General features: G+C 29.2%; 4 protein-coding genes across 5 annotated transcripts; 1 reads left to right on the top strand and 3 right to left on the bottom strand.

The window, feature by feature from the left end:
* Positions 1 to 3,425: 3,425 nt before the first annotated feature.
* LOC111427448 (probable cytosolic Fe-S cluster assembly factor CPIJ010948) lies at positions 3,426 to 5,199 on the bottom strand. Its single transcript, XM_023062600.2, has 5 exons — positions 5,074 to 5,199; positions 4,269 to 5,025; positions 3,998 to 4,217; positions 3,785 to 3,942; positions 3,426 to 3,725 (listed from the first exon to the last, which is right to left on the bottom strand). Exons 1-5 carry the CDS (start codon positions 5,134 to 5,136, stop codon positions 3,484 to 3,486), a joined length of 1,440 nt encoding a protein of 479 aa, XP_022918368.2. The 5' UTR covers positions 5,137 to 5,199; the 3' UTR covers positions 3,426 to 3,483.
* A 140-nt stretch (positions 5,200 to 5,339) lies between these two features.
* Positions 5,340 to 7,008, bottom strand: LOC111427313 (S-phase kinase-associated protein 2). The gene is made up of 3 exons (XM_023062394.2): positions 6,854 to 7,008; positions 6,512 to 6,795; positions 5,340 to 6,455 (listed from the first exon to the last, which is right to left on the bottom strand). Exons 1-3 carry the CDS (start codon positions 6,919 to 6,921, stop codon positions 5,467 to 5,469), a joined length of 1,341 nt encoding a protein of 446 aa, XP_022918162.1. The 5' UTR covers positions 6,922 to 7,008; the 3' UTR covers positions 5,340 to 5,466.
* Positions 7,009 to 7,190: 182 nt separating this feature from the next.
* On the top strand, positions 7,191 to 9,034 carry LOC111427312 (TGF-beta-activated kinase 1 and MAP3K7-binding protein 1-like). Its single transcript, XM_023062393.2, has 4 exons — positions 7,191 to 7,285; positions 7,344 to 7,672; positions 7,729 to 8,099; positions 8,152 to 9,034. Exons 2-4 carry the CDS (start codon positions 7,356 to 7,358, stop codon positions 8,835 to 8,837), a joined length of 1,374 nt encoding a protein of 457 aa, XP_022918161.2. The 5' UTR covers positions 7,191 to 7,285; positions 7,344 to 7,355; the 3' UTR covers positions 8,838 to 9,034.
* Positions 9,035 to 9,286: 252 nt separating this feature from the next.
* On the bottom strand, positions 9,287 to 10,873 carry LOC111427185 (caspase-6-like). 2 transcript variants are annotated; one of them, XM_023062186.2, is made up of 5 exons: positions 10,519 to 10,873; positions 10,170 to 10,465; positions 9,894 to 10,120; positions 9,696 to 9,832; positions 9,287 to 9,640 (listed from the first exon to the last, which is right to left on the bottom strand). In XM_023062186.2, the coding sequence occupies exons 1-5, from the start codon at positions 10,784 to 10,786 to the stop codon at positions 9,384 to 9,386; spliced, it is 1,185 nt and encodes a 394-aa protein (XP_022917954.1). In that variant the 5' UTR covers positions 10,787 to 10,873; the 3' UTR covers positions 9,287 to 9,383. The 2 variants fall into 2 exon arrangements, with proteins under 2 accessions (XP_022917954.1, XP_022917955.1); XM_023062187.2 differs by having other exon boundaries at positions 10,522 to 10,855.
* Positions 10,874 to 11,045: the final 172 nt, after the last annotated feature.

Here is an 11,045-nt window from a genome sequence, read left to right on the forward strand (position 1 = left end):
CGCCCTGTTTAATTACTATTTGTTTAATTAGAGGTTTTTTTTTTATTTATGAAACGACGAAATTAAAATTGACCCATTAATGAGCCGTTCTTTAAAGAAAAATAGTTGCTCTCGTGTTGTAGTGCGTAGTAAATATGAAAGAGAGAAATTGGTTAATTGCGCCTTAATATATTTCAATTAATATTACATAATTAAATATTACAAGCACACAGATTAAAAAAAAACACGCCCATAATAATGCGTTAATTATATATATATTTTTTGTAATATCTACGGAGTATATAATTTAAGTTTTTTTTTTATTTTCTATTATTTGAGGCACTTGCCATAATTTTATATTTTGCATATAATTATAATTTAATTTTTGTGTCGATTTTCATCATTTTTTTTTCTTGCATTACTACTCGATAGGATGAATTGTGTACAAGAAAAAAAAAACAACCCAGTGTTTTTTCTTTTTTTTTTTGATTATTTTTGCGGGAAAGGTGTTATTACCGCTTAATTTATAAAAGTACAAAATTATTTATAAAATAAGGGAAAAGATTGATCTCTCCATTGTTTATAAAAATAGAATTCGCGTTTTTTTTTTGTTTAATTAACTTTCTTTTTGTATTTTTTTTCTTTTGTATTAGAAAATAAGATCATTAAAAGAAAATGATATGAATCCTTTGGGTTGTAAATTTTTTTCTTTCGATTCGTTTGTAAAACGTTCGAAACAAAGAAAACGGTCTATTTAGGTTTAAGATATTTAGTAAAGTAATATTTAGTTCTTTTTTCTTGGGTCAGTTGTGTACCTGTTTCGTTTTTGTAATTATTAGGTTTTTTTTTTTGAATCTGTTGTGTTTGGAAATCTAAAAGTACATCGCTTACATCACATTCTTTTTAAGTTATTTTTAGAAGAAAATATAATATAATATATAAATATATATATATAAATATAGCTGACCCCACTGTATCACACACACAAACTCGTTTTTTTTGTAAATAAAGCAAATTAATGTGTACATAGAGGAGATATATTGTAAAAAAATATAATGAATTTGTACATTTCGTACTTTGTTGTTCTGGAAATTATCTTTTTTGTTTTATTAATTTTCTTTTTAATTATTCAATTTGGCTAATTTATTTTTATATTTACGATTATGCCAGGTTATGGAAATATTTAAACCTAAATACTAAAAGAAAAATAAATAAGCTCTGGCGTAATTGTTTAAGTCGACTTTGTAAATTTAGAGAGTACGGAAGAAAGTGAATAAAAACATTTGTAAGAGTTTTACTCTTTTGTGTACAAAAATTTTTGTAGAAAAAAATATTAAAACGTTAACAAAAAAAATGTAAAACTAACGAAATAACGGGAAATTAAGTCTCTCAATCAGTATTAAATCTTTTTCTAAAAAAGAATATTAAAAAGAATTAAAACTCTTACACACACCAGTCGAAAAAAATACATAAAGGATCAATTTGTCAATGATATCAAGGACAAAATGAGTTCGACTAAAAAAATAAACTAACGTTTTACTGAAACTATTTTAATATATTACTTGGCTGTACATATAACTTTAATTTGATGTTGGTACGCAGTGACCGTACAATTATTGAATAATAAACGATTAAATTGTCACAACATTATTTTATTAACCATTGAAAATTTAATTCATTAATCGATAGTGCCGTTTCATCGCCAGCAATCCCAGAGTGACCTGGGACCCAGATCAGAGAACCTCTGTTATCACCACAACTCAGTGTCTTTAAAGTTCTTTTACAGTCATTAACCAGAGCAGCTTTGCAGCGCCTGGAGAGCTGCTTTACTGTTTGATAGAAATCGTACTGTCATGTTCTTCACCCCTATCCCAAGAAGGATTTTTTTTCATTTGGGTTTAGCCGTCTTAAGAGACGTACCGCTAAACCCAAATGTTTCTGATTTGAGGAACTCTATCAATTGTCAGAACGGCTTTCCGGAATTCCAAACAGCATAGACGCATGAAATAAATATTTAACGACTGAGTCTGTTACAAAGTAATTCTACGTGGTCGTACCAAGTAAGAAGACTGTCTAGAACAACGCTCAAATATTGCACCTTTCCTCCTAGGAACTCGTGATGAATTCGATTAGTTGTCAAGTAGATGTTGTTAGATGTGCAAATTCTAAGATCCTCACTATCTACATGTTCTTTCCCTCGACCCGAAACCATCGTTACTGTATCATCCGCAAACAGGAGAGTAAGATAATTAATACTAATGGGTAAGTACGTATTAATACAGATAATAAAGAACAGAGGCACTTCAATTTTAATACATTTTATATCGCTCTTGGGAGCGGCTTTCGAAATAAGATTTAACGTAACTCCATGAAAACCATAATATTCCATCTTGCTCAGAAAAATCTCATGGTTCATAGAGTCAAACGCTTTACAAAAATCATGGAAGTGTGCTAGACAGTTTTCCTCACATTCGAAACGATCATAAACCCATTCAATCAGTCTCTGAACGTCATTTACTGCTGATTTAGCTTTCCTAAACCCATACATAATGAAATATTTATTCTTATCAAAAAAGTTTATTATTCGGAGTGCCATGATTTACTCGAAAATCTTAGAAAAGGCTGGTAGAATAGCAATAGGTCTGTAGTTATTCTTATTCTCAGGACCACCTTTTTTAAGTATTGGTATAATTCTAATTGAGCAGTTTATAATATCAGAAACTGGATCTTTTACGATGTTTACGGTTTCCGTACACAGTTCTACATAGTAACAGTGCTAGCGTATAACTAGAACTAACACTATACCTAGAACTAGAATCATTCGGGTTTAGCCTTTTTTAGAGACCTGGGCTAAACCCAAATGATTCTAGTTGTAGGTATAGTGTTAGTTCTACATAGTAACAGTGTTTGTGTAAAACTAGAACTAACACTAGACCTAGTTTTGTCTGTTATTCAGCGCTACATTGTTATATATTTGAATCGAAGTAGTTGAAAGGTCAATATTCAAAGGAATATTCAAATTGAAAGGAAATTTGGCGTAATTTTATCAACAAAACGAAATAGTTTTAAATTTCCCGCGTGACCTTCGAGCCAAAATGGCGGCCACCGCGGTATTTTGTAAATCTGGGAACTTTAGTTTAAGTAATTTCTTAACTAATAGAGAAATGTACAGTAACCTAAAATTCGAGTTGAAAATGCTATGATTTTGCTTTGATTTTGTTAACACTAATTACTATATTATTTTTGTAATAAAATCGTGAGAAATACATGTCAAATCGTGAGATTAAAGGTGGCAACCTTGGCCTGTACTATTAAGCAATGTTGCATTTTATGTGGATTTTGAACTATGTGGGATTTTATGTGGATATATAATTTAATTCCCAGTATTACTTGGCTGTATATATAACTTTAATTTGATGTTGGTACAATTATTGAATAATAAACGATTAAATTGTCACAACTTTATTTACTTAACCTTTAAAAATTTCATTTTTCATATTAAAATCACCACTTTATATTAAGCGCTGTACTCATTTTCTCAACAGCATGATACTCTGTGTGTAACAAAGCTTTACTTTTATCACTTTCATTACCATCCAACCAAACCTGGTATAATCGCTTAACCTCTTCATTTTCTTCCGGATTTTGACATGGTAAACTTAAATATAACTGTTCTAATTCCACAATAAGTTCTTTCGATGACTTCCCGTTTGATGGCCGAATTTGAGCCCCACCATTTAAACAACCTAAATAATTTCAACAACCTTATTATTAATAAATAATAAATAAAAAAAAACAAATTTACCTGAAGGACACGCCATAACCTCAACATAATGGTAAGATGATTTTCCCCTTTTTAATTTTTGAACTAAATTTTGAATATTACGGAAACCGTTAGCTATTGCAAATCGTAAAAGGATTTTTCCATCTTTTTCGAGAATAGCCTCTTTAAAATCGGGATTTCTAAAAAAAATTTTTTGTAACTAACTTTTAATAATTAGTTATTAATCAAAAATACCGTAAATTTTTATATTTTATTTCCGTAACATCGACTCCAAATAATTCTTTAGCTGCAGTCATAAATAAATAATCCGAATAACCTCCCGATCCTGAACCTTGATGTGCTTTTAAGCACGGAAAATAATCTCCATCTTCTTTTAACCAAGGTTGTGAAAATGATGATGGTGTTAATTCACGAAAATTAATTCCACTTTTTTCAATCATTTGTTCCAATTCAACTAAATAATTTCAATAAAAATTATATAAAAAAAATAATAATAAATATTTACTCGCTGTAATAACACAATCGACATCTTTAACACCGTTATCATCCGAAAAATCTTCTCTAGATGCTTCTAATTTCTTATCAAAACATGGCATAACTGTAACGTGATAAACCGATTTATCTTTTCCATACCATCTTTTAATTAATGATCCCATTATTTGTTGGGGTGATTTTGTACTGGCTACATATGGTAAGATGTAACTTCCGTGAGTTTTTTCTGCATAACAAACCCATCCAGGGCAACTTGACGCCAACATTGGAAGAATATTTTTATTACCATCAACACTTTCAGCTTCTCTAAATCTTCGAATAAATTCTTTTTGATTCTCTAATAACGCAAAATCTTCCGCTATATTTATATCAACAACTGCATCAGCTCCTAATCCTTTAAAAAATCCAGCTAATTTTGCTGCACAATCATTAGGAGCTAAATCATATCGTATTGCAAGTGATAAAAGTGGTTGTAAAGAAACTGAAATTATTATGTGTTGAGTCTCAGGAGAATTATTTGCTTTAAATGTTTTATTTTGATCGAAAACTCGTAATAATTCCTCTTGACTTTGTTGAGTTACCAAGACACTCTCTGCTGAAGTTATACAACCCGAACAAGCAAGACAATCAGCTAGGGTTATTTCAACTTTCTCTAATTTTTGTTGAGCTCCAAATTGATCGATTTGAGTGTAAGAACCATCTTCTTGTATTGAAATTTTTGCTCCCGTTGCAGTTCTTGTCTTATCAATTTGCACAGGTTTAATGCATTCCTGTAAAAAAATATATATTTATTTTGAAAAGATTTTAATGATTATAACCTGCGAAGGTGTAATGAAATCATCTAAATCGGTTAATTGTAAAATTCCGCTAAATCCAGACATTTTAGTGAATAATTTAATAAGTTAGGTTAAGTATTTTGACAAATATGAAAATTATTATCAATTATTGCAGGTAACTGTATTTTATTGTTTAGTTCAACAAAGTTATCATAGATGTCAATAATTACTTACTAATGACGCTAATGACATTTACATTGATTGATAACTTTGAGGTTAAAATATAATTTAAAAAGAACTACAACAGATTATTTCACGTAATACTTTATTCTTATTAATAATAATCCATATTATTATTTTGGCATTGGTTGAAACTATATTAAAAGAAAAACAAATTCTATAAACTAAAAAAAAGATCACATTTGTGTGCCGATTTCAGTCGCGAACTCTCATATTCCAAATGGAAGATCGTCTTGGGCCGACCGTAGGTCGTGCAATCGAACTAAATTTAAATTTATTAAGAAGAACACTTGGTCCCAAATTATCCTGAATGTACCTTAACTCGGAAGTATCCATATACCCAGCGTGAACATCTAAATAAACCAATGATTTAATTTGTTTAAGATAAACTAGTGATTTATATGGAATTTGATAACAACGTGACAACGCCAAAAAATTTAATCCCTTTAATTGTAAGATATGTAAAATTGTTTCGCCCGTTAACCCAGTACAATCAGATAAATCCAATTCTCTTAATTTTTTACATCGAGATGTTAACCGTCGTATATTGTCGTCTGTGAGTGTTTTCCGGCATCCAGATAAATTTAGGCGATCCAAATTTTCCGGCAACGCCGAACATAACACCATTAATGTAGCAGCATCTAAATAAGTCCATGCCACATTTAATTCACGTAACTTTCTACAATTTTCTAATAAACTTCGCATCCCATGTTCCTTAATTCCTTCAACCATTGCCAAATTTAATATTTCTATATCCTTACTATAACCTAACGCATCTAAAACATCTCCATTTATCCTTACATGTTCTAAACTAACTTTTTTTAAACGACAACATCGTTTAAAAATTTCAACAAGACTTTCTGGAGCTACATGAGCCATACTTAAATCAAGATAAAGAAGACGTGCACGAAAATCCTCTGGGTATGCATAACAACCATCTAGAATTGGCGGATGAGATATTTCTGCTTGGGCTAAACGTAAAACTAAAGCTTGGCGACTCATAATATGGCCCATCGCTCCTGCTTGTAATTGTTTTGAGCCTAAATCCATTCGAGCCCATAAACTTTCATCTTCACTTAAACGATGCCACCTTTTACAAACTAAAGCAGCTGTACTTAAAAAACGTTTTGGAAGGAAGTGGAATATATGAAGCATTACTTCATCACTTATATCTTCAAAGTAATCTATAAAAAAAACGACATTATAATGCAAAAAAAAAAGTTTACTGTCAAATTCTTACTTATAATTGATTCTGACTTGCTATTTAAAGGGACACAATATTCTTTTTCATCACTTCCATGTGAACATTCAGGTTCTGAGCTGTATTTTTCTACTGGAAGATCACTTAATCGATTCCCAAAATAACTATTAAGATTGGACAAAACTTCATCAGCAGTTACTTCTGATTGTTCCGAGTCTGAATCACAAAGAAGTTCTACTCCATTTAAATCGTCGTAAGCAGGTACGCTTTTCCTTGCCAACGACCATCGTTCTTTCGCAGGAGAATCATATCTCGCTTTTTTCCTACAAAAACAACTTTTGAGGTTATAATACAGTTTATGTACGCGAAAAGTTTAAATACCTGGCTGGTGATCGCTCCATGTTAGGACTATTTATGTCGATCGGCTGTAAAACACTTTTTGTTGTCATTTTGGACGGTAAAAAACTTAAAAGGCATACAACGTGTTATTGCATTCTTCTTGCGCGCCTTTATTTTACTTTCGTTTACTTTTATTCTCGATAGAGTGCGTTCAAAAATTTAAATAATTTCTATAATTTAGTATTAAGTAACAGTTATAAATGTTATTTACATGATAGAAATATTACAAATTGTTTTGAGGGACACATTTATAAACAATTAATTTTTTTACCTTTATTTTTTTTGATGTTGATAATACAGATTCCTTTTTAATTTATTTGTTATTAATTTGACAATTATGACAGACTCTTGATTTTATAGGTTATGATTTTATCTAATATTTTAAATACACCTTTTTAATTTATAACAATTAATGTAAGTTTTCAATTACATCAATTCGTCATCATTTTAATTTTTTTTATTTTGCGGTTAGAAATTCTGTCAGATGAGATCTTTACGAGCAGATACCCCTTTTCAAACGTCTAAAAGTTGGACGGACGATTTACCAGTATGCAAACAATCGGGAGTTGGTTCCGCTACAAATCAAATATATAGGGAAGATGGAAATCGGCAAGAAGCTCACAGTTTCGAAGATAGAACGTTTCATTATAAATTTGATGATAACTCCTCAATTTATGCCCTTTTTGATGGATCGGAAGGATCAAAAGCTGTTGATTTTTGTTGTCAAAGAATGCCTGCTGAGCTTGTGTTTGGACAATTAAAAGATAAGAAAACTGATGAAGAAATTAAAGAGGTTTTAAGGTTCTTGACATAACCTCAATTTATTTACATTGTTTAATTTATTTCTTTTTATGTAGACAAGCTTTTGTATCCGTAGAAAAAGGTTATATGGACTCGATGTATGATTTATTAGCTTATTTAGCTGGTTTACAAGAAGAAATTCAAGGACTAAGTGAATATGAAGCTTATCAAAAGAAACCGGAAGTTGTTGACCAAATAAAAAAAACTAATTTATGTTTATCAGCTAGTGCTACAGCAGCTGTAGCTTTAATACATAATAATAAATTGTATGTTGCAAATGTTGGATCTTGTAGAGTACTTTTATGTCAAACAGATTCTAATGGTGTACTTAAAGTTGTTCAATTAAGCACTGATCATGTTTTACAGAATGAAGATGAAGTTTTAAGGCTATCTCAACTTGGAATTAATATTAATAACTTAAGAAAATGTATTTAATTCAAAAGTGAAGGTGCAAAAAGATTTAAATTTCGTTTTTTAAGGTACTCTTCTTGGAAATCAACGAAGTACAAGATGTTTTGGAAATTATTTGGTAAAAGGTGGTTATAAAGAATTTGAAGATCTTAAAAATGCTTTACAAGAACCCATTATAAGCGAGCCAGATATAATTGTAGCTGGTCCAATTGATGAAGCATGCCAATTTTTAATATTAATGTCAAGCGGTTTCTATCAATCAATAGAAGAAGCAACTGGTACCGATTTAGTTAACAAATGTATTGCGCAATATGTTGTTGAACAATTTCGCGAACAAAACACCTTACCGAGTGTTGCTCAAGCAGTTGTTGACAAAGTAGTTCGACTACATCACGATTGGTTCATGTCAAAACCATCAAATAATCCTGTTATAAGGGAAGATATTACGTTATTAGTGAGAAATTTTAATTTTCCAATGTTGAACGCAAAAAAGAGTCCTTCTGTCGGAATAAATTCTATTGTAATTAGTAATAATACAACGCCAATATGTACACCGCAAGGCACAATTATGAATACAGACATTCGAAATACCTTATGTTCTACCGCGGCTACTTCGACAACATCTACGTTAAGAAATGATAATGATATGGATGATGTAACTGAAATTGATGCATATGTTGATTTCACCGATTTTATAAATGGTTTTGAAAATGATAAGAAAAAAGGAAATTTACCTGCATGTCTTAATTTTTAATTTATCTTGAGTGTTGTTATACGATATACATAAATATACGATTGGGTTTTGTTTAAATAAATTTCCAAGAACATAACCTAATTTTTTTTTAGGTTATAAACAATATTTTTAAAATAAACACCAAAATTGAGTATAATTGAATATTTTATGTATTATTGTTCTTAACTCATGAAATTATACGATATACATAAATATAAGATTGGGTTTTATTTAAATAAATTTCCAAAAACATAACCTACAATTTTTTTTTAGGTTATAAAAAATAATTTTTTAAAATAAACACCAAAATTGATTATAATGGAATATTTTATGTATTGTTGTTCGTAAGTCATGTAATTATACGATATACATAAATATTAGATTGGGTTTTATTTAAATAAATTTTCAAGAACATAATCTAAAAAAATTTTTAGGTTAAAAAAATTATTTTTTTAAAATAAACACCAAAATTGAATATAATTGAATACTTTATTATTATATATTAGTATAAGAGTATAAAAGGAATATAAAAAAGAATAAAATATAAATTTAAAATATAAAAAAAGATTAAGTTTGATCGAATCTGTGCATATGCCCATTATGTTCATAAATCCCAGGATTTAAATAACACAATCTAAACCCGGAATTATAAAATCCAGTCGTTTGCATTGTTCTATTCACTTCCGATTGCCACATACTCAGTTCTTTATCAACCATGTGCAATAATCTTTCTACATCATACTCCCAAGCATGCAACATAAAAACTTTACAAATCGATTGAATATACCAAGAACCTTTTGCAGTGTGACGATGAGAAGTATAACCTATATAATTTAAATTATTTATTAAAATCATCTAATATATAAATTATCATTTAACCTTTTGTTGTTGAATGGCAAACTAACATATCGGAATGATTTCGAACTGGAACATTTGCCGTTCCATCAATTTCAGTTTGTTTTTCATTAATTTCTAAGTTATCCATAAGTTTAACAACGTTATCTTCACGTAAACCTCTAAAACAAATTAATTATTATTATACGCAAAAATAAAATCATAAAATAGAAAAAAAATTACCTGCAAATTTGATAAACAATAATTTTCGGTTTATTCTGCATATAAGGACAATTATCTCGATAAAATTGATTTTCTATCCAAGTGGTAGACACAGAAACGCCATTAACACATTCAACATAAGATTCATTGTGCATTTCTAATCCATGACTCATAATAAATAAGAAACAAACATTTGCCGATTTTAGAATTGGATTTGTTACAAAATTTTGAATACTTTCGGTTAATTCCTAATTAATATTAAATTAAAAAAATATAATTATAATGTAAAAAATTCACCTTATTTGTGAGATTTTTTAATTCCACAAGATTATAACCTCCCATTTGAGTAAACAATTGAACAAGTTTTTGTTGATCGATTTCAGCACCACGTCTTTCTTTTTTATTACTAAAATTTGTGTTGTTTATTATTAATACAGCACCACGAAACTGATTTCGCATTGTATAAGGCTTTAAATCAGAAGAAAAATCATCTTTAAACTCGTTGGCAATGTGGACTTTTATTTCAATGTGTTCTGGTTCAGTATTTATAACAGGTTCATGTAATGGAATTGTATTATTATAAACAGTTGTATCTGCAAATTAAATTGTTGTACATTAGATATAAACAATTTAAATCTTTTTTTACCACGAATTCCAGATAATTTATTCACCAAATCATATTGATTAGTTTGTCTCAAGCAACTTATGAAACGCTTAAAAGCGTTTGGTCCACGACCATCTAAAGCAAATAAAAGTTGTCGTTTTCCATCCTCACCTCCAAGTCCTTTGTAATAATCAACTAATTCGCGAGTAAAAACTTTATTTTCAACTAATTTAGGATACATTGCATTAAAATTCATCTTCATAAGTGAAGTGTGATTTTTTCTTAAAATATCTTTATGTTCTTGTTCCATTTTTAATACTTTCTTTTACTTAATAATATTAGAACAAAGAGAAAACAGCAATTTATAGGTTAAAAGTAAACTGCGTAGCCCCATCTATTGATATGTTTACAAACATTAACCTGTCAAAAAAAATTATTTTTGATTTGTAATAAGTTACTAATAAATAATTTAGCTTATATTTTTAATTAGTGAGTTACAATAAAAAGGATTCATTATGTTTATTAGTTAATATTAACATTTATTGTAAATATATTAGATATTCTCCCGA

The sequence above is a fragment of the Onthophagus taurus genome, chromosome 2, assembly GCF_036711975.1.
Source record: "Onthophagus taurus isolate NC chromosome 2, IU_Otau_3.0, whole genome shotgun sequence".
NCBI lineage: Eukaryota > Metazoa > Arthropoda > Insecta > Coleoptera > Scarabaeidae > Onthophagus > Onthophagus taurus.